Below are 25220 nucleotides of genomic sequence, written 5' to 3'. Positions count from 1 at the left end.
ATGTTGCAAGTTTTAGCTTGTGGCGCCGTAGTTTTCCCCGGTCTCTTCTTCGCCTTCAGGAGGATCCTGCCGTGTGTGTTCAAACACTGGAGCGATGCCGACGTGGTGCTGGTCAGCGAGAGGTAAACTCGCTACATTCATCACTTTACACAACATAAGATGACTAAATAACACCTAGCACTTAGCATATTTTTAGCATTTGACCTTGCTTAGTGGCTTGAAGCTAACGTTTTCAGTTAGCTTAATGTGCTCTTGTTTTATTTTAGGTCTGTCACGAAGACTAGTATGTATTTCGGATTACCAGTGTACATCCCCTGCAGTCGACATTTTACTATTTTACATGTAGTATTTATTACCAAATGGGCTCAGTTATTCCTAAATAATCTTTACAAGGATGATCTGCAGTTACCACAGCAAAAGTATGGGTCCCTGCAGGAATATAGAAATGCTAAAGTGATAACGTTACAATAGAAAACGGACAAAGCATGAGTGCACATTACAAGCTATTAAATGTGTAGCTTTATAGTGGTGGATTGTGTATGAAATTGCACCATATGTGAAAGATGTAAGGTGTCTATTAGCAATCAAAAGTTCTACTAGCATGCATGTTTGCTCCATGTCTCACATCCAGTAAGTAGCCTGGGACTGTGCCTTGCATCCACCAGGGGCCTCGTAACTGGTCCATAAAGGAAGTGACATTTCTGTTAAATGTTAACAAACCGTATCCAGATGTTTTTTTAACAAATAAAGCAAACCTTTAAATCTGCAGCTTCCCAGTAACTTTACATCTCATGGGTTGCAAAGTAGCACTAATTGATACAGTTGTGTATGTGTGACCCACAGTGTGACTTGCTCACATGTGCACAGCTCAGTTCAATGCTCATTTGTACGCTGTCACTCTTGTTAATCCTCCTCTGAGCTCCGGTCAGGGCTGACTGCTGAGTTAGCTATGCACTGGAAAACACTGAACCGGACTCCCGAATAAAGCTTCTACTAATTTACTAATGCTCATCTAAGGGAAAATGTTGTTCTCACAAGCGTCCAAGCCTCCGGGGAGGATGTCACATTTCTTGTTCACCACTAAAACCAGCCTCTAAATTGTACTGTATCTACGTTGCTGCACAAGTCACATGCTTGAATCATGCTAATGTTTCACTTGTGTAAATTTCCTGTATCTATTAAGTCAGGATTGGTTGTTTCTTGCAAAAAATAACACCAACTTTAAGCTAATGTATGTAATATCGTGCAATGCTTCGTACATTATTATTGTAGTAATGAATAAGATCATTGTTTTTAGTGATGAAGGAAACATTTACACAACTGTGTTTGTTTGCCACATCTAGGCTATTTACTCCCAAACTAATAGCATGCAACATTTGTTTGTGAGTTAAAGAGACACTGAACGCATTAGAATTTAAAAAATAATTTCCTTTATGTCTCTTGTGCGTATCTCTCATTAAATCCTTTCTGCAGAGTGAATACTCATGTCTTCCAAACTCCGTATCTCCAGTATCTAAAGCCTTAATGTTGCACAAATGTATCTGGTCAAAACCTAGCAGTTAGTTAGCTAGCAACTACTGCCTTGAATGAGTCTGTGGGAGTGTTTTTTGCTCAAATTGAAGCACTTTCAACTCGCATGTGTAACGTTTTTGCATCTATTCAAGGTCTAGATGTTTAAATTTGAGGTACTCAGAGGGAGGATGGAGGGATGTCTTGGTAAAGTGATAGTTGTTTAGTATGACCGATTAAGCAGGTTACATCCAAGACATAACTTTGTCATTTTACCTCAAGATGTTGTGATTCCTTTAAGTCTATTAAGATGAGTATTTGCCCTGCAGGCTTCGGTCAGAGTCACTGATGTGAATCAGCTTATTTTTTCTCTCTCATCTACTCCCAAACACTGTGTTCACATCCTTTTTGATTATTGTAATGAGGAACACAAACAGGTTTTTTTTAAGAGAGGCTCCTCCAGTTTTTGTTTGAACTACGGTTGTGCTATCATGCAGTGTCATGATGGTTTGTGTCTCTTTCTAAACATTTGACTGGAGGGACTGTAAACAACCTTTTGAGTTGTTCTAACAACATACTGTTAAAAAAACGAGGTGAGGATAATCCTCAGTCAGCACAGAAAAAGATAATCCACACACTAGCTGTTGTTGGGAGGCAGGAAGGAAGGCTTTTCTCCTGATATGTAACTTGTTTATACATCACCAAAAAGTATGGTGAACAGTGAAAGCAGGGCAACGCTGAAACACTGTAGCAATCAGAGCTTAGCACCAAAAATGCACATGCATTAAATCAGCTGGAAGAATCTCCTGTTGTACGAAGGGAAACTTTAACCTACTTTAACGAACAACACTTGACTTCATAAGGGATTGTAATGCTCAGCATCACCCGGCACACACTAAGCCTAATAGTCTCGTGGCCAGCGTTACCGTATGCCTTTTAAGGTTCAAGAAGCAGCTCGATGTAAGGACTTAGAGATGGTTAAGAACTCTTTCTACCTTGTGCCGCCTTTACTGCATCGTTTACAATGGGCTTTAAATGACCACCAGCCAAACACATCACACATCTATATTACTTAAAAAACAGAGAAAAGTAGTTAACTCATAATTCTTACTCAATATTTTGCAATCTTGCTGATTGTGGATAGCATCGTCCATCAGGGATGGCTGTCAGTCATCAACCTCTGAGCTCAAGTTTGCCCACCTTTAGGGCTGCAATAACTTTTATAGTAGCCTTCATGAGTCTTATTCTTCATCGATTACTAATCTTTCATTGCCATCCTTGGTCATCATGAGATTTCTGCACAGTCAGAGAAAATTCCCCAAATCCCAGCACACCGTATCGTCTTAGACGGCAGCAGAGCAGGTTTTAACGTAATGTAACCGCACTGCCCTCTGCTTGCTGACCACCCTTCCCTGCTTCCCACACAGTTTGTTTGTGGTCATTTTGAGACCCGGTATGCAAATTTTACAGCCTTTTCTGCTGCAACAACCTAGCTTAACCTGTGTACAACAACCTAGCGAGTGTGTTGCCACCTGCTTCATATATATGATCGTCCATTGCAATGTTTCACACTTGATATAAGCATAAGCTAATTTTCCAGACATCATCCAACTCTACTCCATATATAACAGAGGGTGGACAAGGTTAGCAATTACAACACAATGTAAAACCTTAAAAATGAACATTTATTATTAAAAAAAATATAAGTTTTCCTTATGACCAATGACTTGAAATGTAGACCTAATACAGAATTTAAATGAAAATGTAAGGTCCATTAAATGTCCAAGATGGCGTCAGTCTCCTGGGCTCGTAGCACTTGTTTTGTCAGATTAAAATTATAATGATATAAAACAGTTGTTTCTAAAGCTTTCACATTTGGGAAGCTGGAACCCGTTGGTATTTAAACAGGGAATAGATTAGTAAAAGCATTATGTAATTTTTCATTGATTTTCTAATTGATTAACTGTTTATTCATGACCACTGAAGTGGTTAGAGAACGATGCAGTTAGTGATGTAGCTGCATCCATTTGTGCGATTGAGAGGTTGCGATGGAGAGAGAGAGAGAGAGAGGTCCTTCTTGCCTTGAAATGCACTTTACCCTGTTTGCTTTTTTTGCCTCTCCTGCCACTTTTTCTTTCGCTCTGCTGCAGCACCAATGGATCTTCAGATTACGTAGCCCATTTACTGGAGGAGCAAGAAAAACCCACCTCTCCTGACTGTCAGACACTGTGTGTGTGACAGAACATGAAAGAGCAAGTGGTCCGTGTATAACGAAACAGTCAGAAGGAAGACTTGCTTGTAGTGAAAGGAAAGCTGAGGTTGTTCGCTGGCCTGACACAGCAGGAAAGAAAAGACAACATTGCCGAACAAGGCAGCAAGGCATTCTTCCCTTTTTCCACTCTGCACGCTCCTCACCCCGTCAACCTCAACCTTTCATCAGCAGAGAGAGAGGGTTATTGGCGGACAAACAATGAATGGGCTGTGTAAAATCTGGGTCTTGTGATGGAGTATGCGGCCATACAGCCCTAGAAGGCAGCGAGGCGTGGGGGTAAAATGTGAGTGTGGGTTTGCGGGGGTAGAGTTCGTAGGGGAAGGAGGGAGAAAAAGAGGCCAGTTAGTCTTTTCCTGGCCTGTCGTTTTTGTAGTTGCCGGTCACATGGCCTTCGTTGCCTTGCCGCTGCCCGTGTCGTGGCCGCATTCCCATGGAGATTGGTGTGAGGTGGCAGCAGGTTCAAGCAGGAAAACCCCACAAATACACTCTTTGTTTCTCAATCTTGCGATTTGAAACACACTATTTAACTTGTTAGAAAAGAGAAAGAAAGCAGTCTTTATTAGCCTTGTAAAACTGTCCTTATTCAGAACAGGAGTAATAATCTTTAGCTTTTGTTGCACTAGGGGGAATTCTCAGGTCCAGTCAGTGCCTGCTAACTAAGACCTGACCCGGCTCCTTAATCAGGCCCGGTCTTAATGATGTTAACTCTTATCAGATCTGGGTTTGGTCCAGTTGTGTTGGCTAGAGTTTTGGCCTGGTGGCAATTAGTCCAATACCCAAGGGGATCCATGGGAATTAGTGCCAAGAGGGATATATGTTTCTTCTTGGACCAAGTGTTTGTACTGTGAAACGTAGGATAAAAAGACAGGTATGGATACTCTTTTTGACTTGAAGTGCTTGTTAATTGATTTGGTACACTGTGTTTTGATCAGGTCTAATAATTCCTGTGTCTATTTCGGACTGGGTGTGTGGACTGGTCACTTTTGGAGCAGGTATCTTTTTTTGTTGATCCCTCACCAGGCTGGGAGCCAGACAAACCTGCGAACTGATGGTTTATTGTCTAACTGCCTTTTAGACAGACATTTAGCAAACCTTGCCGTAGTCGAGCCAATCCCAATCGTTTTTCTCATGTAGGGCTGGTTTGATACAATGACTATGAAAACCGTTGAAGGCTTTTTGTCAACGAATCTGCTGTTGCATTTGTTTCAACCCAACTGGATGGTATATTTTCTTAAATACACAAACTACTGCACTCAAATCTTTTGTTAATAACAAACTAAATCTAACAGGACTTGGCAAAAGTTTAAGTAAACAACTGGGCCTGCTGACTCCATGTATCTTTTGCTATAGCTTTGTCTAGGTCTGCACCCGTTGGTAACAGCCAATGGGTAACAAGTAGTCTGGCGATGTCAGCCTACCCCACACTGGAAAATGATTGGGCTATTCCTAGATCCTTACCATAAACAAACTAGGAACATTTTATAGGGTCCAAGAAGAAAGACAATTTTGCCATAAAATCAAGAAGGTTTATCCTTTTGCGAGCATAGATGTGCTCAATAGATATAATGAAAATCTTTGTTGAACAACTAAGTGTTAAAAGGGGTAAGATCTGTAAGTAGTAAGGCCAGGACAATTCAAAAAGGAGATTGCTTTTTGACTTGATATCATGTGAGGGAAAAGTGTCGATTATAGATTCTGGCCTGATGATGAATGTATGAAATACATCATAGTTATATTAGAAAGCACAGTGAAATCAAAGTCGTTTTGTTTTATATACCAGCTCACTGACACCATCCAGCTAGCGTGACTGAATCATATCAAAGATATACTGTATACTGGAAATGATTATATTGCTGACTTGACTTTCTGACATAATCTAGACCTCCAAACCCCATGATTCCTTCCATAATCCTTTTTCTATTTCTGAAAGTGGAGCACCACCAGTTCAGTTCTATAGGGGGGTTTATGCAAAATATGATTCATTTCTGGAAGTAGAACTAATAATAGGGTAAAAGTCTTCCACTCAAATGTATTAAGTGCTGTCCTAGTGCTTTATAAGCCTAACCGAGGCCTAACAAGCACAAGAAAATTTGCAAATTCAAAACAAGTCTTCTTCCCAGCCCACACAGGCCTCTCATCTGTAATGAATAAGGGCTGAGTAATTGTCGCACCACATGAATTTCTCAAGGTAACCTGTGTTTGTCTCCATTCATGGCTGTAGGTGGTGATGAGTAGGTGGCGATGTAAAGCGGACCCAAAAGGTGCTGAGAGAAGTTGAAACGTTTAAAACGCAGAGCTGTTAAAGAGGCGACTGTCTCTTATGGCTGCAGCGAGTGTTGGGGAATGAATTACATGTTTTTTCTGATTTCAAAGCAGCTTACTGTCAGTGCTGCCAAGTTGGACAACAGCCAAGGAGAAAGCTTGTCTATGCAAAAGCAGCCATTCATGGTTTGAACAAATTGGTGATATAATCCAGCGTCCTGTTTTAAAAATGGCCCAAATTAACTCTTTTGATTCAGGATCTGCATCTGTCTGACTGTAAACTGAACCCTTTTTAAGTTCCCTTCAATACCACAACAGAGCATCACAGTCTCTAATGTTTTTAACACTCAAAGGTATGTAGCTAATACACAAGGGACTATTTTACAGATGTCATACGTTCATGGCTTGTTCATGGAGATGTTCAGTATACTCCTAAAATGCAACACCTATGAATGATATGTGTGCCTTACACCACTTCACACAGTGACGCTTCAAAATAGAGATGTACCAACTTCTCCTATGTCACAGGTCTGTTTATAGACGAGGAAAGTAGAGGCCAAGCACTGCTAATCCCATGATGGTGCAATGAACTTGTAGGTCAAACTGCTGCAGTGGTTCACCTGAGGGGACAATCTTTGAAAACTCGGCCTATATCAGTGTGGTTTTCCTCTGCTCATAGACCGATCAATAACATAGATAGGCCAGTTAATCAACTTTTTACGCTTTATTTGATATCAGTTATCGGTGAGTTCATTTGGGTAACTTGTTTTTTGTTTGTACAGGATGTTTGCCCCCCCCGGCAGTGAGAGTAAATACACAAACACTGTTGACACTTGCCTACTACGTTTCATTTCCTTGACTCTTCAACAAATAACAGCTACACTGTGTTTGTCCTCGCTGTTGACTTTCTTTTGTTTGCTGTAAACCTTCCTCCTAATGCTACGTTTCCTAAGTTGCTTTTGTATCTGGAGAATCTGAAAAGGTTCTTGACGCTTTTTAGGTTTTTTACCCATACTTATTCTCAGTCGCTATGGTTACACCCCGATTATTTCTGATTTGTAAAAAACTCTACCACTAGTGTGCAAGAGGGGGAATAACACCAAAGATACCAGATGTATAACTTTAGTATTGAATGGCTTAACCTTGTGTAAATGTAAAGTAATGAATGAATGAAGGAATGTTAAATTCTTTATTTTTATTACCCTGAATAAAATGTTATCTACCTGTGTTTCAGTGCATAGGTGTAGCATCCCACAATGGTCGTAAAAACAAAAGATTTAAGTCCAAGCAAGAGCCATAGTCAGAGTCCAAGATGGAGACTTTACCCGCCATTTACACCCTTGGAACGACCCAAAGCTGGAGACATATTCAACAATCTGTTTGAAGAATTCACGAGAAGTGTTGAGTTAAAAACCAAAGTTGGTTAATTTAAAAAGCAAGATGTGTAAATGTTAAAGTCTGAACCATGAAGATTAATGTGTAAACATGTTTAATATTGATGTTAAGCATGAATCATTCCATAGTTGTTCCACCGCTCTTTGTACTGTACTAAAGATGTTTATCATTGCTTTTTGAATATGTAAATCTGTTCACCTTCTTTCTATGTCCCCAGTCCTATGTTTATTTTTACCTGTCTTTGTTCAGTTTTACTGGTCTTGTTTTTAGCAGGAGTCTTTATCTATCTTCTTAAATTGTTGTGGGAACTGTTTGTGACTTTGATTGCAACAGAGTAAAATTCTTTTTTTCTGCTCATTCTTGGTTAAAGTTTATTCTGATTCTAATCCAAAGAGAAGGGCAGTGTAGCCCTACAGTGTGTTACATGTTACAACCAATTACAGTTGTCCAGTTCTAATGAAAACTAATGCTGCTTAAAAAGCCATGAGCATATAAATACCCATACAGGGCCTGATAAAACCAGAGATGATAGTAAACAGCCATACGATCTGTACTTGGCACAGCTGTTCTTTGATCTCTGTATATGCTACTCAAAGAACATGCTAACATGCTTACATTAACAATGCTAACATGCAATGTTAAGCATTCCCTAATGGTTACCATGATCGCCATCTTAGTTTAATGTGTTAGCATGCTAACATTTGCTGATTGGAACTAACAATAATTCCCCATTGGAGGCAATACCACTTACACAAATGTCCGACTACTTGAAGAAAAGTCACCCAAATCATGAAGCTTCAGAGTCATTATGTTGAAATTTCATGGCGATCAGTTCAGTAGTTTGTGAGATACTTAAATCTGACTCTGTCTAGATTTCAGGCTCTCATTGCCATTGCTAGCAATAAAACATAAAACATGTATACAACCATAATTTTAGCGTAAATGCTGTAGCCCAAAGTGTGATTTATGAATGTTCATGTTTTCATGTGTGTGTCTCTTTCTCAGACTGGTGTCCTCCATCCATGCCATCATGGCGACCACGGCAGGAGTCATCGTTGTGTCATCATGCAGGGGAAACGTCATTAACGACAGGTTGGACTTCATGTCATTATTCACCTTCATGAAACAGTGATTACTCCATGTAACCCCTGATTTCCCACTTAATCATTGCATGATCTTACCTGCACTCACATTGGCCATTGATGATGATGCCGTTCATTGACTTTCAGAAGTTAAGAATAGTTCAACTATGTAGTAATAACCTTTAACTTGGCATACTTGGCCTACTTATTTCTACAAACATAAATGTTTCCTCCGTATCCTCCTCAAGGAAAGTCCACCCTACCTTTATATAGCTAGCAGCTGTCATCCATGCCCTGTATCAATATCAAAGAGTTGGTAGCATGCTAGTGTTAGCATAGTATTAGCCTCCCTGTTCAGTTCAAGAAAGTGTAACGCTAAGCTAATGCTAGCCCTTTAATCCTACTGAGTCAGCGGCCAGACCAGGGAAGGCCCAGTTCGAGGTTGCTAATCTCCGCCGCCCCTCCCCTTCGCCCGCAGAGCTTAATTCCTCTTCCACGCTGCTCAGTTCTGCTGTCCTGTGACGTGCACAAGGCCTGCAGCTTATCAGACACATGCTCCAGAGTCAGACCCATGAATACTCTAATACTCCATCACAATCTGTCACTTTATTTAGCCTTCGTAGCTTCAGATGCAATAAATTTATGCATGATTTTGCAGTGTATAAATATTCAGCTTGGGTCGGGGTGTACATCTTAAAGTTTTGAAACACAATATGTATACAATATCTTGAATCTGATTATCCCTAATAACTCCTAATGGTTATAGACTATGCTTAAACAAGGATGATGTTGGTGTTCATGCTTTCATTGCTGGGAGCTGTCCAGTGTCACAAGAAGTTGGTACAATCCTTTAAAGGAAGATGACAACTGGTCATATTTCTATCAGGTATGAAAGCATTTACTAATAACTGAGATCTGGGAATGTAGGAACATCACAACACAGGACTTAAATGGGACAAGAGACGTGAGCCGACAGGATTTTTACATTATCAGCGTTTATAGACTCGCTTACTAGTTAAGACTTGACCAAGAGTACTTTCTGTGGTTGTGAGTCTGTGCTCAGTTTTCCTCTTCAATAAGGAATTGTTGCGTACATTTGAAATTCACTCAAGAGTAGGGGTGGGACAAAATATCAATATCGCAATATAGCGTTGTCTCGACTGGTGTGATACAATTACTGCATCGCTGGTGCCAAAAAAAAATCTCCCCAGCTAGCGGGGAACGTTCCCATAACATCGGCTAACATTACCTACAAGTTCTAATTACATTTGAAAGAAAACGTTTTAATCTAATATTCAAAGAAAGTTTTGAGGATGTTTATCATTTCAAATAAAGTTCTTGCAACGTTCTGAAGATATTTTCAGGATGTAATTGAGGCCTGGGATGTCAGAACGCCTTTTTAAAACATTTGCAACAATGCTCAGTGTAACATAAAAAGAAAGGTAGAACATGCTTACTGCAGCATTCTGAGGATCTTTTCAGGATGTTAGTACGTCACATTCTCACTGCAACTTTCTGTAAATGTTTTCAGAGAACGTTCTCCTGCTGTTAAAAGGAATATTCTGGGAACCAAATAAAAACATCCCGCTCCAAACATTACCAGAACATTGTACGTAACATTCTCAGAATGTTCTTAGAACAAAACATTTCCAGCTGGGTCCCTGCCAATTTGCGTCACCGCATCATTGTTTATATCAGTCTGTGTCAAAATCCAACTTGCAGTGAATAATACATTTATCCTGCACTTCACCTTTTTAGGGGCATTTTGTATTCTTCAGTTCAACAGATATCGTGAAGCATCATTATATGATTGTTTTGCAATATATCAATTATCGCAGACTCGCTGTATCGTGATATTATCGTGATTTATATCGGCAACCACTCAAAACCTGCCAGACCAGATAGTTTTGATATTATTCCTGCTTAACTGGCCTGATGAGTTGAAAGGATATGCAGAGAGCAGATTTAAAGGGTGGTATGTGCATTACTTTAAATAGGGAAGTCTGGACTGTTTTATCTATTTTCCATTGCAAAAATATACACTGCAGAATCGACTCATGCAGCTTTTACTCTACCCCGAGCTGTTTGTTGTGCCTTACTGCTCTTAATCTCCATTCACTGACCTTAAGCTGAAGACTTCAGTGAGGGGTCAGAGGTCAGTAGCTCAGCTCTGGCCTGCAGCTTTACTCCTTTCTGTCCACATAATTAACCATCACTGTAATCGCTGCTCATTAAAGCGCTGCAGCTATCCAAGCTGTTTGTTATACTGTACTTACATAAGCCTGCCTTAAAGCCTTTGCATGCTTACGTTAGAAAGGCGAGGAATACGGGTTAAATGAGTGTCCGTGCGTTTACTTCTTCTGATAGTAAAGGTCATTCAGTTTATCATCTGCTACTCGGTCAACTGACACCGAATACTGTGATAATACTATTAATCATTCACCCTAACTCATCATTGACTGAGAGATGGACTGTTTGCCCTGTTTACCTTGTGATTAAGGTTGCTTGATGTTGAGTAAGGCTGTTTGATTCTGCCACAATGAGAATTAAAATGTATGATTCATATAATGTTGAGTATTAACATATATTTTGTTATTTCCTCTCCAGGCACTGGCTGGCCACCTACTTCGTCATCTGGTACGGCGTGCCCTACATGACGTACGACATTTTCGCCATGTACCTCAGTCACTTCCACCGCTTCCGGGTCAAAGGGCACGAGGATTACAAGCAGCATTCACTGCGGACCGTGAACTCGTTCGTCCGCAGAGAGTTCCTGCTGGTGTTGCATCACATTGCCCTGCTAACTATCCTGCTGCCCGTCACACTGGTGAGGAGGGGAGGGGAGGGGAAGGGAGGGACTGAAGCAGTAAATTTAAGGTCTCGTTGTCTGTAGTCAAAGCCAATTATTAAAAAGCTGAATGTGGTGCAGGCAGGACTGATAGTGATGGATCACTGGCTCTCTGCATCGACTGTCCTGCAGTTCTGCTAAAACGATTAGCATCACATATCAGAGGCTTCTTCTACACCACGGGATTATTCTGTTTACTATGACTGTCATGGAGATCATGAGGTCGTTCAGTGTGTGACAGTTACACCAGTATGCTGTGTTGTTTTGGTTGTTATATCTATCAAAGCTGCAACGATTAGTCAACTAATTGATCAGTCAGAGCAGCACAAAAACAAAATGTCAACTGTTTTGAGAATCAATTGATCTTCAAGGTGGTTTTTCATGCGGAAATGGCAGATGTTTTGATGAACAGAAAAGCAGGAAATCTTCATATTTAAAATCTTAAACCGAATATATTTGGGTTTTAGAACGACTAAATAAAAGATTTAAAGACCTCATGTTGGAAACTGTGATGGACTTATCACTCAATTCACCCAATCAATACATTTAGAAAACAGTTCAATCAGTATATAAAAATACCTGGTAGTTGCAGCCCTATTAGCTTCTAAAATAATAGAAAAGATTACAAATAATACTCTTATTACTACTTGTAATACTAAATACTAATACTAAAATAAATATACTTGAGTTGAATTTTGCTATCTCAAGCTATTATCAAGTTGTGCAAGTCGTGCTGTACACTTCCAGAAAGAGTTGATACTACATTTCTCTTACTGATAAATTAAATGATCAACTAATCAAATTGGGTAGTTTATTAGAAGCTAACCAATCTGTCATAATGTTGATGATAATTAAATTGTGTTTGCAAGTAAAAGATACAAATTCTCTCATAACACATTTTTGTAAATGTTTTTCCTCCTCCATTATTGTTAACTGAATATTAAATCAGAAATAATGTTTTGATCCCCAGGGAGAAATTGGGTCACGTAACAGTTGATCCTTTTCTAGAATATAAGCATCAATAAATAAAAAGAAAGTATTAACGACTTAAAAATATCTACGTTATGCTCTGTTATTACAATGCTGTGTTGAATAACTGATTCTGATTGGTTCTTTTCGGCATTCTGAGGTCTGTTATTTCTCTATAACAGACCATTGTTATGAAGAACAGACCGTTGCTAGGGATACATTATCCCTTACTTATATTTTTTCTTTGGACTTATACTATATACTTTAATAGTAATATTTTACTGACCAAATGAATACAGCACTATACTGAATGTGGGTGAGCGTGTGAGCTAAAAGGAAAACACTGCTGCTTTTCACATTATCCGTTACGCCCCTCCTGACTGTTTTTCAAAGCAAACCATTGTGATTTTTATGACTTTAATATGTTTTCCACCCTTAAGGCAGCCAATGGTTTCTCTCCAGTCAAAGACAGCTTTGATATCTAATAAGTCATGTGTTCTTTGAGAGCGGTCCGCTGCCGGTAATGCTTCACTCGTGTGTGCTGTAATGCAGTGCATTGTTTTCAAATCAATCATCAGTTTAACCTACATTATCTCTTAATGATAACTTGAGTGGAGACAAAATACAGACATGCTATCTGATATGTAGCGGCTGTCAAGGTGCTTCATATCTCTGCAGGTCAGGATTCAACCTGTACTCATAAACAAAGAAATAAAGGCTTTCTAGGATTGTAGGAGGTAATGAGTTTTAATTAAAAAATGTATTCTTTGGGAAGTAGTTGGCAGAAATGGCACACTGACATAAGATGAAGTACGTCCAGGTGCAAACATGCTGATCCACCTCGTCATTATCTCACCGCTCTCTTATGTGCGCAGTTCCCTCAAAACCGGATCATCAACTCAACACCACTGAGTACACATGGCCTAAAGCTACTTGTTGTTTTATACAGTGTATTAATTTGAGGCTCTCAGTGCATGTACAAACACGACATCCTCTAACTGAACTGCCTAAAACAATCATGATGTGATACTCAAATAAGTAGCCTCCTGAGGTATTATCATTACAAACAGTGCGTATACATCCTGTTTTCTATTTAAGTGAAAGAAAGCAGTTTGAACTATAAATAGAATCAGCTCTGATGGTGACGTTAATTTTCACTTTTCTGTATAAATCCAAGTGCAGCGAAAAAGTCCTTATATTACATAGTGAGTGATTTTGTGATCTTTGAAGTTGACAGAAAAAACATCAGTCGTATACGTGTTTAGGGAAAGTCATTTCTAATATTGGTGGAAATTTCTTAATCATGTTTCTGTCCACAAAAAACCCAAACAGTTCTTGCTAGCCAGGAAGGAGCAAATTTGAGACAGAATTTAGTCCCTCAAATGAAAATGAAGATGTCCAAATGGAAAGAAATTGTTTCTTGTGAGGAAGGCGGAGGTTCTTATTCCAATTTTGTAAGTTTCTTACACCAACAGTTGACAAATTACCCAGCAAGTAACTAGGTGAACAGGTGTGTAAAGGTTAGAGGTATCACGGTACAGCGATTCTGCGATAATTGATATATTGCAAGACAATCATGCAATAAATCACGATATCTGATTAACTTCTTCTTTGGCCAATCAATTCCCATTACACTCATTCCTGTAATAAGCGCTACCGCGAGGAGTCATGAAGTATTGACGCGGCGAGTCAAAATCGCAGGGAAATCTGTTCAGAGCGCCCTATATGTGGAAATTGAAATAGACCAGCCTATCGATAATTGTATTGCACGAGTCAGGACGACGATGTATTGCTGTATTGCATTTTTGTTCTACCCTTAGTAAAGGTGGCAGAGTTTGAGCCCTCCTTTTCATATCTGCAACACGGGAATCTCTTTGAGGGACGAGTGTCCAAAGATTGTTTGTTTCCAGACTGTGAAATTGTAAAATCCCACTTTAGTATCAATAAAGTCCCTGTTTGAACGTTTCACCCCACTTTAAGAAAATAACCTCTTTATCTGCTATGTGTACGTTTGCACTGAGGCTTAGTTTGTAACTAAATCAGCTTCTGAAACCAGCGGCACTACGATTACATGGGCCACAACCTAGTTTTAGCAATTATCCTAGTGGACATACAGCCAAATTATGTCAGTGCATATCAGTGTCTGGCCGGCTGAGTCACTTGGCATCGCAGCACATAACAGTAAGCAAGATCTTTATTGAAATATCACATTAATAAATTAGGTCTTTACTGGGTTGCTGTGTTTCTAAATGGCATGCAGTGAATTAAATGTGATGCTGTGTGGCAGAAAAACGCTGTTTTACACTGAGTGAATGTAATTCTGTTACATTTTATGATTTGCAGCCGCCCTAGTGGCATGTGTAACTGTTTTGTAACTTAGTTATTTTGTGACTTTTATCCGAGGTGCAAACGCTTTTATTTTAGCGCTGCATAAATCACAACTTAGTGTTAATTTGCTTTATAAGTAGGCTAAGTTTGAACTTCAACACATCTGTTGTAAAAGGTTTTTGGCCCTCCAATGTACTTTTCGAGCACACCCTCAGCCTTGTACTTCTTGTTAATATCACAAGTGGATTACAAGGCAGACAGTTGGTCAGTTTTAACATGAAGGTTAGGTTGGTGCATAAAAGGGAAAAAACAAGTGTTCAGACTTCAAGCAAGAAAATAACAGGAAAGAAAATATAAAAGAAAGACATTAATTATTATGGATACCTTTCTTTGAACACACAGCAACAAAGTACTCTTTATTGTTTCTTTTATGTCCTTGAATTGAAATGTTGCATAATTGGACACATGCAATAAGAATGGACAGGAAGTGGGAAATTAAAACTGCCGTTTTGTTTTCTGCTGAAATACGAGTTTGGGTGGAGTGTCGAGAGGAAAAAGATATCTAATACATGAAAGCGTCAGAGGTCTGAAAAAGGATTTGAATAGACGAATACACGGTCAGTTATGAAAGGAGGAAGCAGGAAACAAAAGAGCCGAGGCACTTTGGACCATGATGACTTTTAGTCCAGGTATGACTGGCAAATTGAAAACCTACTGAACTGTTAAACCTTAGTTCACTGTGAACACACTTTGAGCAGCGAAGTGAAATGATTTAAGAGTCTGAGGAAGGTTTGCAAAGTTCTCTTTGTTCTGATTAATGAGATTTACCCAGGTTTACACAAAGCTTTCTTTTTTCTCTTGAAGTTTTATCACACATTTGAATTAACTTCTTCAGACCGTCTTCTACCCATAGAAATAACAGACACATGAAACACACCCACTCTCCTCTCCGAGTCATACCCCAGGTTAACAAGCCAGGTGCATTTGAAACCCGGCCTTTTGTTTGCAGTGCCAGTCAGTTGCAATAAGAGATCACATTACCCTACATTATTCAGCTCCAGCTGCAGTTGTCCTCTCTGTTCTCTAAACTCTCCACCCCTCCCTCTGATCCTCCTCTTGTTCCCTCACTCATCAGCTTTATGCCACTCTGGCTTACCTTGGAAACACATGAGCCAGTGGAGTTATCTAGCAGGTTGTTAAATGACAACTGTCAAGTTTCCATCCGGGACGTAGCTTCGATTTCAATTTAGAAAATTCAAATTCATGCGGGTTTCAATCAACTGCTGTTGTCCAAGTAGTGGGAGTTGGTTCAATCAAGTAAATGGGGCTGAATCTCCAGTAAGGGGCTATTACACAATTGGATATGAAGTGTAGCTAGATTTCAAAAGCTTAGATTGACTTTTTCTATGTATGATTATTTGTAATGCCTGTGACCCAGGGTCCGATTCGGACAAAGCGATCCACAATTTGCAGAACGAAAGAGCTTTTGATTGTATTTTCTCTGGGCAAAGTTTCATAGCGATTATGTTACCCTGTTAAAGGAAGCAGGACACAACAACTACACATGCTGTACAGGAAAGGATCAGGAAAGCAACAAGATTAACTTCATACACTGGGGTCGCCAAAATCAACCTCACAGTTGCTTAATAACATTAAAACCTAAGTTAAAATGGTAAAAGGACTCTACTTAAATAGAGCTTTTCTTGTCTTGCGCTAAGACTACATGTCACATTCACCCATTCACACACTGATGGCAAAGCCCTAAGTGCCAATCTTCAGTCAGATTTATGCCCATTCATACCCGATGCCTATGCCACCAGGAGCAAGTTGGGGTTCAGTGTCTGGCCTGAGGACACTTCGACATGTGACTGTAGTAGTCAGGGATCGAACCACCAACCTTCCGATTGAGAGACGACCGACTCTACCGCTGAGCCACAGCCGCCCCAAAATATGGTTCATATCCAGAAATTTAAGGGCCAGGGTCAGCTGTAGTGAAAGCAGCAGGAAAAGAGTTTTGGATTCTTCCCTTTTAAAACGCCGAAAAGCTCAGAAATAGCAACAGAACATGAGGAAGCAGAGCTCTTTAGCTGATTGAGAGACATCAGACCAGGAGGCCTTTTAAGGCCGCCATGTGCTGGTGTTTTACAAGTGTGGAGAAGACACTAACGATGGAGTGCATACACGCCTCAGAATACCCCAAAGTGAGCTGGGATTTGACTGCCGTGTCTACATATATATATGTTGCAATTAGTTTGCTGTCACCACAACCATTTCATTACATTTTAGTCCTATATTTACAAAACCTTCTTGATTATGTGCATAGTTTTGGAGAATTTGTACAGGTTGACAGAGTGGTAATGCATGAGATTGATTTGATTCACTTATCAACCTTTTAGCTAGTGGCTAACTGTGATTCTCATGTTGTAAATCCATCTAATTTGAATGGAGGCTAATGTTTGTTCAAGGAAATTTAAATATATCCTTTGACAAATGATAAGCATGCGATGCTAGTAGAGTAGCAGCAGGCAAACTAGAGGAGTAGCTGGTTCCATTCAACCTTTTATATCAGACATATCTCACATTACAATTATAGGTTTAAAAAGGAAATCCACTAAAAAATGTACAGACTTTATGTTTTGGTGGCCAAATATGTGCAGGGTAAGGTTTGAATAAGAGTATCTCAAACACATGTAGACAAAGCTAGCACACAGCCTTGGCAGGTGGGGGTGGGATGATGTAGCCAGGTAGTCGGTTAGGTGTGGTGTAGAGTTCCTCCCTGTGGTCTCAGGCATTATTTTACGGGCAGATGGCAAAGCCACGTCTGGAGCCACTCATGCTTTATTCATCCTGAGCACACAGCGAGCCAGGCTACCAGACAGTGCCTGTCTTTTGTGTGGAGTCTCTTTATCCATCCAGGCTGACTCACCTATTCTAGGATGGCCTCTCTCACTACACAGCTCTGTGCCGCTGGTCAATATTTGAAAGCTTCATTCATTACTTATGAACAGGACATCACTCCCTCCTCTGCCCCCACCAGGCTCATGCTGCCACATTAAAGTTGTGGTAGAATAAGACATCTGCCTTTGTGGTTGTGGTTTTGTACAAAAAAACGAAGAGATTATCTTACAGCCTCTGGGTGTCAGTCTTAATTTTCATCAGCCAAAATAAAATGTAGGATTTAAACATGCTCAGTACGTCTGTCCATGTGAAGTAGAATACAGTAGCTAGCTAGTACACTTTCATCCTTGCTAACAGACAACCAAACCTTGGACAACATTTGAAGGTAAACCTGGTGACCTTGTCGAGATTCCAATATTAAGGGCTCCCCTAAAATAAGAAGCTAAGCAATGCAGCCTTCTTCCGCCTTTGTTTGGAAGACACAACTCTAGTCTTCACTGTGAACTGTTTTATTGGAGTTTTCAAGCTATCCTAATTGACTCTTGAGTAGGTAATTATCACACAACGATGTCTCGTATTTGTGTTTTAGTGCTTACCAGTGAAAAGTAGATATATAATTGAATTGGACTAAGTGATTAGAGGATGCCATTATAAACCAACCAAACAATGTTGGCTCTTTTTAGAAACCTGGATACGTTATGTTAAATAAATAGATATTATATGGATATAAGTGTATACTTGGTGTGGGAATTGCAGGACTTAACTCGCAATACGATGCGCGATATGTAGCCCACGATAACGATAATATCGCAATACAGCGATTCTGCGATAATTTATATATTGCAACAAAATCATATAATGATACATCACGATACTTGATTAAATTCTTTGGCCAATTAATTTCCGTTCACGTTACCCTCATTTATGTCATAAGCACCACGGAAAGGAGTCATGAACTAAAATATGGATATTTGGCCCCAGTCAATCAATAATTGTATTGCACGAGTCAGGACGACGCCGTCTTGATATTTTGTCCCACCCCTAGTATGTTACTGCATATAATAACGTGTGTTGGTACATAATTGGCTAGGTTTTAATGAAAACTGGGATGACATAAATGTTGCCCCAGCTCACTTCCGTTTTTTACATTTTCTGAACTATTTGAATGGAAACTTCCTGGTCATTAATTTTATGAGAACCGCCATGTTTTTTTGTCCTCTGTGAGGCTAGATGGGGTCATGTTGAGACAAATAGTTGCAGACTGGCTTTCAGGTTCTTTCTTTTTCTTTTCTTAAAGAATATTTCTTTGGCTTTTGCCTTCATTCGACAGGACAGCTGAAGAGAGACATGACATGTGGGGAGTAGAGAGTGGAGGATGAAATGCACCAAATGATCGGCAGACTGGGAGTCGACCTGTGCATAGTGCTTCAAGGACTGTAGCCTCTGTACACAGGGTGCCTGCTCTACCAACTGAGCTATACCAGCAACCCTTGAATTCCTCTCAAGCAACCACCTTTACGGGCTACCTAGTAACCCTGTAAAGGCCTGTAGACTGTTGGTTAGGGGGGTCAAGATTGTCCAAATCAAGGTAGTTCAGTTTTAAGGTCATGATTCTATTTGATTTCCCATTTAAACGTATGTATTAAGCACTGACATCAATGCCAGTGAACAAGAGAAACTGCATACTAATTTTCCATTGTTAAATGAATATGATATTATTCTGAAGTTCATACAGGTTTTTATATTTCAGTTCATCTTATGAACCTTTGGAGCCTGTTTGAAACCTGAAAATGGTCCTGTGTCTTTAAAAGTACCTCAAAGCAAATTTCCAGTGAGAATGTTCCAGAAATTGTCCTTGAATTTCAGCTGTGTGTTTTTCCATGCTAATGTTTGTTTGCTCACTCTGTGTGTCCTCTGTTTGTCTGTTCCACAGTTCTTCAGGAGGGACCAGGGGGATTTCTTCATCGGCTGCTTGTTTCTAACAGAGCTCAGCACGCCTTTCGTCTCCCTGGGGAAAATACTTATTCAGGTGAGGCAGCACGTACACACAGGCGTTCACCTGACATGAACTGGGAATTCGTACACCTGTAATGGGCTGTGTGCTGTTTATCTCAATGCCTCAAAGGCAAAGGTTTTAACGAATGTAGAGTAAACATTGCAATATAGCCTGTGTCAGCCAAGTCAGCTACCATACAGGCTGGTTGGTCATTTGCTAAACAAACAGGTGTCCAATCATAGCTTAGTAACCATCACTTGGCACAACAGGCATGCCAATAGGGTATGCATAGGGGTCTAATGACAGCTTCAGATGCTGCCTCTTTCATTCCCATTCTTTGCCTCTACCGGCTGTCATTGCACTTCCCACTTGGGTTGACTAGGTACGCTCTCCCAGGAAAAGCACAGCATGGATTTAGGCACTTGGACCTCGGAAAGAAAAACTCCTACATTAGAAGTCTTAGCTCGGTATTCTCAGTACAGACATCATGGAAAAGGTGAAGAGCCCAACAGGCCTTTGAGAGGATGAGTAAAAGAGGAAGTGACTGAGCAAGAGACAGGAAAGGAGTACATCTCAGATTAGCTTTTACTTGTTGGCAAGAGAGCGTAAGGACTACTTTTAACAGAGTCCAAACTGATCTGTAAACGCTCTCATGTCCGACTAACCAGCCCACTTCCTACAGTGGTGACGGAGCATTGCTTTCAAGGCCAAGGATCATACCATTAACTACATTACTTTAATGGGAGGTTCACTGAAAGCACGTCCACTGTGTAGCATTTCCCAACTCTGTGCAGGCCAGTCCTGGACGCTACGTTATCAGAGTTTGACATAATACAACAGTTCCTTCCTGTTGCAACTGAACTCTTTATCGTAGACAGCATTTCTGTCTTGTTTGTTCACGTATGTGAGCTCAGCAGCTAAACAGAGTTGAGCTTGAGGAACATTAGTTATACAGACAGCTTAAGCTTCTTCTTCATCATGTTTGTAAGTATCGAGTGGCTCTTCAACTAACAGTAAAATAAAGAAGCCAAATAACAATAAAAAAAAATTACTTTATAAACGCATAAATGAGACCATGTGTAAGACCATAAACATGGTTCTCATTGGAACTATTCTAATTGGAGTCCATTGGTTTTTGTTGAAGCAATGCCAGCAAAATGTTTACCATGCTTGGCCCACTGTATATGATGTTGCAGAAAAGGGATACATGCTAAATTGTTGATTGAATGAGGTCAGCCATCTTTGTAGATGCCTAACACGCTTAGCTGAAAAGTTACATTACACTTTCACGGCCTCAGCTTTGTAAATATGTGCTTTTAAATACACAGATTCTTTCAGAGGTACCGTTGTCTGTCACTTCAAATGTATTTAAAGATCACAATGTAAACAATATAATCCATAAGTGGCCACTGACATATGCGTATACCATATAAGTGAGGAAATGCAGCCATGTAGCAGCATTGCTACGACTCTCTGCCTGGGCTACACAAAGTCATTAGTCCCTTCTTTTCCTGCTCAGGTGATGTGCAGTTCCTTGCATCATCAAAAACCTGAGTATCTCCATTTCATTTGGGATGTCGCTTGTCACCGTACCATCAATAATTAAAGTGCATGGCCATCAAAAAAAAAAAAAAACATCAGTCAGTCAGAAGCTAAGAGGCCATGGTGCGTTCACTGTCCCAACCTCATCCATTCATTAGTTCCATCTACAGACTGAGCATTACATCCCACATACGTGCAGTACAGTCAGAGGCTGTGTGTTTTATAAAAGCTTCAATCTAAGAATAGAAGAAGAGGCTTTCAGTGTATGACAGTGAATCAGTGGACCGTGGACTCTCAGGTCTTTGCTGACATCTGGTGTCAGCAGAGAAAAAGAGCAAAGCAAAGCTCCAGTTCCTTAAAAACGCTGCCCTCCTTTGGACTGGATCAGCACTAACAGGAACACTGCAGGACGTTTTTTTCTTCCCTCTACAGCAGAGTTAATTCCTATCGATTGCTGCTGTGCCGACCCGGGGATCCCACAGTCTTTTACCTCAAAGATGGTTGAAGCTGAAGAATTTAGATCCACAAAATCCAGTTTCTTTCACTGAAAACAAGAAGAGTCTTTCTTTATACACATACAGTGTATGTATAAGACATAATCTTCCACCTATCTGTAACGTAATGAAAAACCTAATGAGTTTATAGATAGATAGAAGATTCAATTATAATGTGAAGTCCTATCTTACAAACATTACTTTGTATGGTACAAAATGTTATATGATCAGGCTTTTTTTGTCTTATCTGTACTTTATCTAATCTTGCATCACAATGGGCGTCTTCTTAATCTACTGAAATATAATATATTTACACAGTGAAACCAAATATGGGGAGTGTGTTTCTGTACAAATGAGATTTCATCAAATCCTTGAGGTTGGATTGGATAACTCTAAATGGAGCGGGCTTAGCAAATGTATAGCAATACTTAGCTAAATGTGACCTCCATCCCTGTTGTAGGTCAGGAATAAAGGGATGATGGGGGAATGAATACATTAGAGCTCTGCCACGCTCTTTTAGGCCATGTCTACATGTACACGGTTATTTTTCAAAACGTGGCTTTTTCTCTGCGTTTTCGTCCACACACAAGCGCCGTTGTAGGTCACTGAAAACGGATCTTTTGTAAAACTCCGGCCAGGGTGATGACTTTTAGAAAATCTGTTTCCATGGAGATGTGTAGACAGGGTAAACTGCCTTTTTGGCTCGTGATGTCAGGCTGTGTGCCGTTATCTCCTTTTGTGAGGCGTCACAAATGAGGCGACACTCCTTACTTACAAAATGACGGGCGTGACAAAAAACAGTGACGCTTCTAACCTTGCTAACAGGACTTTGTACATGTTTACACATGCATGATATTGAGGAATAACTCCACTTCGTTATCAGTCCACACATGTGATTCGCCCCCTTCCTCAATGCGTCATTGCAGCCCGCGGGGTAGTCTTCCAGCAATAGATTTTTTCAGACTTTTGATTGGCAGCGATTTTCTTTTTCTTCTTAGCATGACTGGGATTTTTTTATAACCATGCTTGTGTGGACGCGTTTGTTTTTCATATGAAGGAGGGAAAAACTGAAAACTACCTGTGTACATGTTGACGTGGCCTTGGATACATAAACAGAATTTTGCCTGACGAAGATCCAAAATTGAACTTTTGACCCTTGAATTTGCTCAGCTCACTTAAATGACCCACAAGAAAAGGATCAATAGAGTTTTTTATGTGATGAATGGGAATCTAGTCGCTCCAAATCCCATTTGATTGGATAAATGAATGTATAATCCCCTGAGTTCAGGATGGGTCACTGAAAATATCTCAACATTTTCTAATAAGCAGAGACAACAGGAAACATTGAAAATACATTCTTAATTCATTGTGTAAATAAGTGTTACTTTAAAATCCTCCTTCTGTCCCTCCCTCCCTTGTTTTTTCTGTCTCCCCCACCAGCTCAGCCTCCAGGACTGCTGGCTGCACAAGGCCAATGGCGGCATGGTGCTGCTCACCTTCTTCATGTGCCGCATCGCCCTCTTCCCCTACATGTACTGGGTGTACGGCCAGCACTATGGCGTCCCGCTCTACAGCGTTCCCTTCCACCTGCCGCTGTCCACCAACCTGGGCAACTCGTGCATCCTGGCGCCGCAGGTCTACTGGTTCGTCCTGCTCTGCCGAAAGGGCTACCGTCTTTACCGGCGCAGTCGCAGTCCTGACTCGTCTCCTGCGGCCACCGTCACTGACAATTCAAAGGATGATTGATATCCAGTTCACGATTGCTCGCTCAAGCCGCACACTCAGCTACTAACGCAACTACTTCTGCAAAGGCACTAGTTTGACTTAACACATTTCAAACCCCACCATTGTACTGTAGTACACCAGGACTGCCTGCTCTTGTCCCACAACTCCTGGGCATTTTCCGCACACTCTAACTCCTCTGTTACAAATCTGCTGCCGAAGTGGACCTCTCCCTGGATCCAGTTCTACTACTGAAGTTTGAAGATTTGGGTTTTTTTTCTGGATTGGGCTTTAGCCTGGATATTGTTGAAGTGCTACACTGCGTCCGTCAACATTTACAACACTGAAAAAAGGTCATGTTTGCTTCACCGAGACAAAAAACGTGGAGTAAAAGCAGCTGAAACTGAAGAAGAGCCTCTCCGGAGAGACATTATCTTATCTCTTACTCCTACTGTGTTTACAGCCTCAGCTGATTTGGAAGGTCTGTTACAGTGTGAGTGTGTGAGTGGCTGATTCGACAGGTTGTATTTATTTTTATGGATTTGCTGTGATGTGTCGGATAGTTGCGTTTCCTCTCCCATTCATTCACTAATCACACTGACGAGAAGGAGAAGGAATGGTTGTGGGTGGGATGCAGATTCAGGCAGTATTAGCTGAAAAAATGCTGAAGAATACTCGTCGCCTCATCCACATTTGAGAGCCCTAAACGGTTATGTTTGCTAACACCCTGTTAATGTGATAGGTTCTGATTTTTTACCTCTGTTTGTTTGGTTATAGTTCTCTATACAGCATATCACCATGATATTAGTTTGCGAATCTGCAGCAGCAACCCCCACGTTCCACACTGTCACATCCTGCACGCTTATACCGCCCTGGCTCAACAACAGGGTGCTAGCTCTGTATGCAGGAAGTTATGCTGCATGTAAACTTCATTTTCAACAAGGTCTTTTAAGATTTCAGTTTCTTTAAATTTCGTGGGGCACCAATAAGGAATTACCTCAGTTGTGGGAAGCATTCTGCATTTTCACATTACTTTTATGAAATGCATGGCAGAAAAAACACAACCACGCTGGATGTTTTTACATTTTATGTTGATGTTGCAAATTTTGGTCAAGACCGCAAATGAAACACCTGAATAAAAATGCAGAACGGACTGCTCTCAATGTCAAAATATGAAAATGAAAAGCCATGATAGGATAAGATATCTAACGTGTATTTGGACTAACGTACACCCAAGTGCAAGAATATGTTTCATTTCCATTTGTGAGGGTTTTTACCCGCTTTTACAGAGCAGAGGAGGGAGTTAAATATCTTGCTACTGAACATTTCATCTATTTAATCCAACATCTCTGTTTTAGAAGACACTGGAGCATTGCAGCTGTGATGCTAACAGCTTTAGCTGATGTAGGGCAGCTTGGAAAGACGCATCTGTAAGGGTCATTTACGCTCAAAAGTCGAGGTCGTTGGAGGTTTGTTTACTCCTGTATAAAGTCTGCTTGTCAGTCCACAGAGGGGGTGATGGGGACATGATGGGGTTAATGCCCTAATGTGGGACTAACTCAGGGCAAAGGTCAGAGCAATAAGGTGAGCAGCAGCTCGCCGGGTCAAACTTTCACAGAGGAATGAAATTTCTGAGCCTCAAAATATGAAGTGATTATTCTAGAAACGGATCTGTTAGAAGAGACGACATCAGTCAGTGTTTAATATCGGGAGGCTCCAGAGGTTTATATGCACTTGTTGTGTGTCAGCTGTTGCATTGAGCACTTCACACAGGGCTGTATATACTTCATGTTTTTACATCATGTTTTAGTTTCATCACAGGAAAGTAGTTTTAAAACGTATATCTAAACATGGTAGTTAGACCTGAGAGGACCATTCTTTTTTTATCTTCTTGTTGGATTCA

At 40.4% G+C, this 25220-nt stretch overlaps 1 protein-coding gene across 1 annotated transcript; it reads left to right on the top strand.

The window, feature by feature from the left end:
• Window positions 1–25220, top strand: tlcd3a (TLC domain containing 3A). The gene is made up of 5 exons (XM_069674696.1): window positions 1–122; window positions 8444–8530; window positions 11128–11347; window positions 19497–19592; window positions 23036–25220. Exons 1-5 carry the CDS (start codon window positions 1–3, stop codon window positions 23339–23341), a joined length of 831 nt encoding a protein of 276 aa, XP_069530797.1. The 3' UTR covers window positions 23342–25220.

Source organism: Semicossyphus pulcher, unplaced genomic scaffold (genome assembly GCF_022749685.1).
Source record: "Semicossyphus pulcher isolate SPU_LCO1_2020_fin unplaced genomic scaffold, fSemPul1.0.p SCAF_10, whole genome shotgun sequence".
Taxonomy (NCBI): Eukaryota; Metazoa; Chordata; class Actinopteri; order Labriformes; family Labridae; genus Semicossyphus; species Semicossyphus pulcher.
The sequence above is the reverse complement of the archived record's forward strand: the minus strand, read 5'-3'. Positions and strand labels throughout refer to the sequence as shown.

Coding starts and splice junctions, on each gene's coding strand:
- tlcd3a (XM_069674696.1), top strand. CDS start 1: ATGTTGCAAGTTTTAGCTTGTGGCGCCGTAGTTTTCCCCGGTCTCTTC. Junction 11,348..19,496: donor TCCTGCTGCCCGTCACACTG/GTGAGGAGGGGA, acceptor TCTGTTCCACAG/TTCTTCAGGAGGGACCAGGG. Junction 19,593..23,035: donor TGGGGAAAATACTTATTCAG/GTGAGGCAGCAC, acceptor CTCCCCCACCAG/CTCAGCCTCCAGGACTGCTG.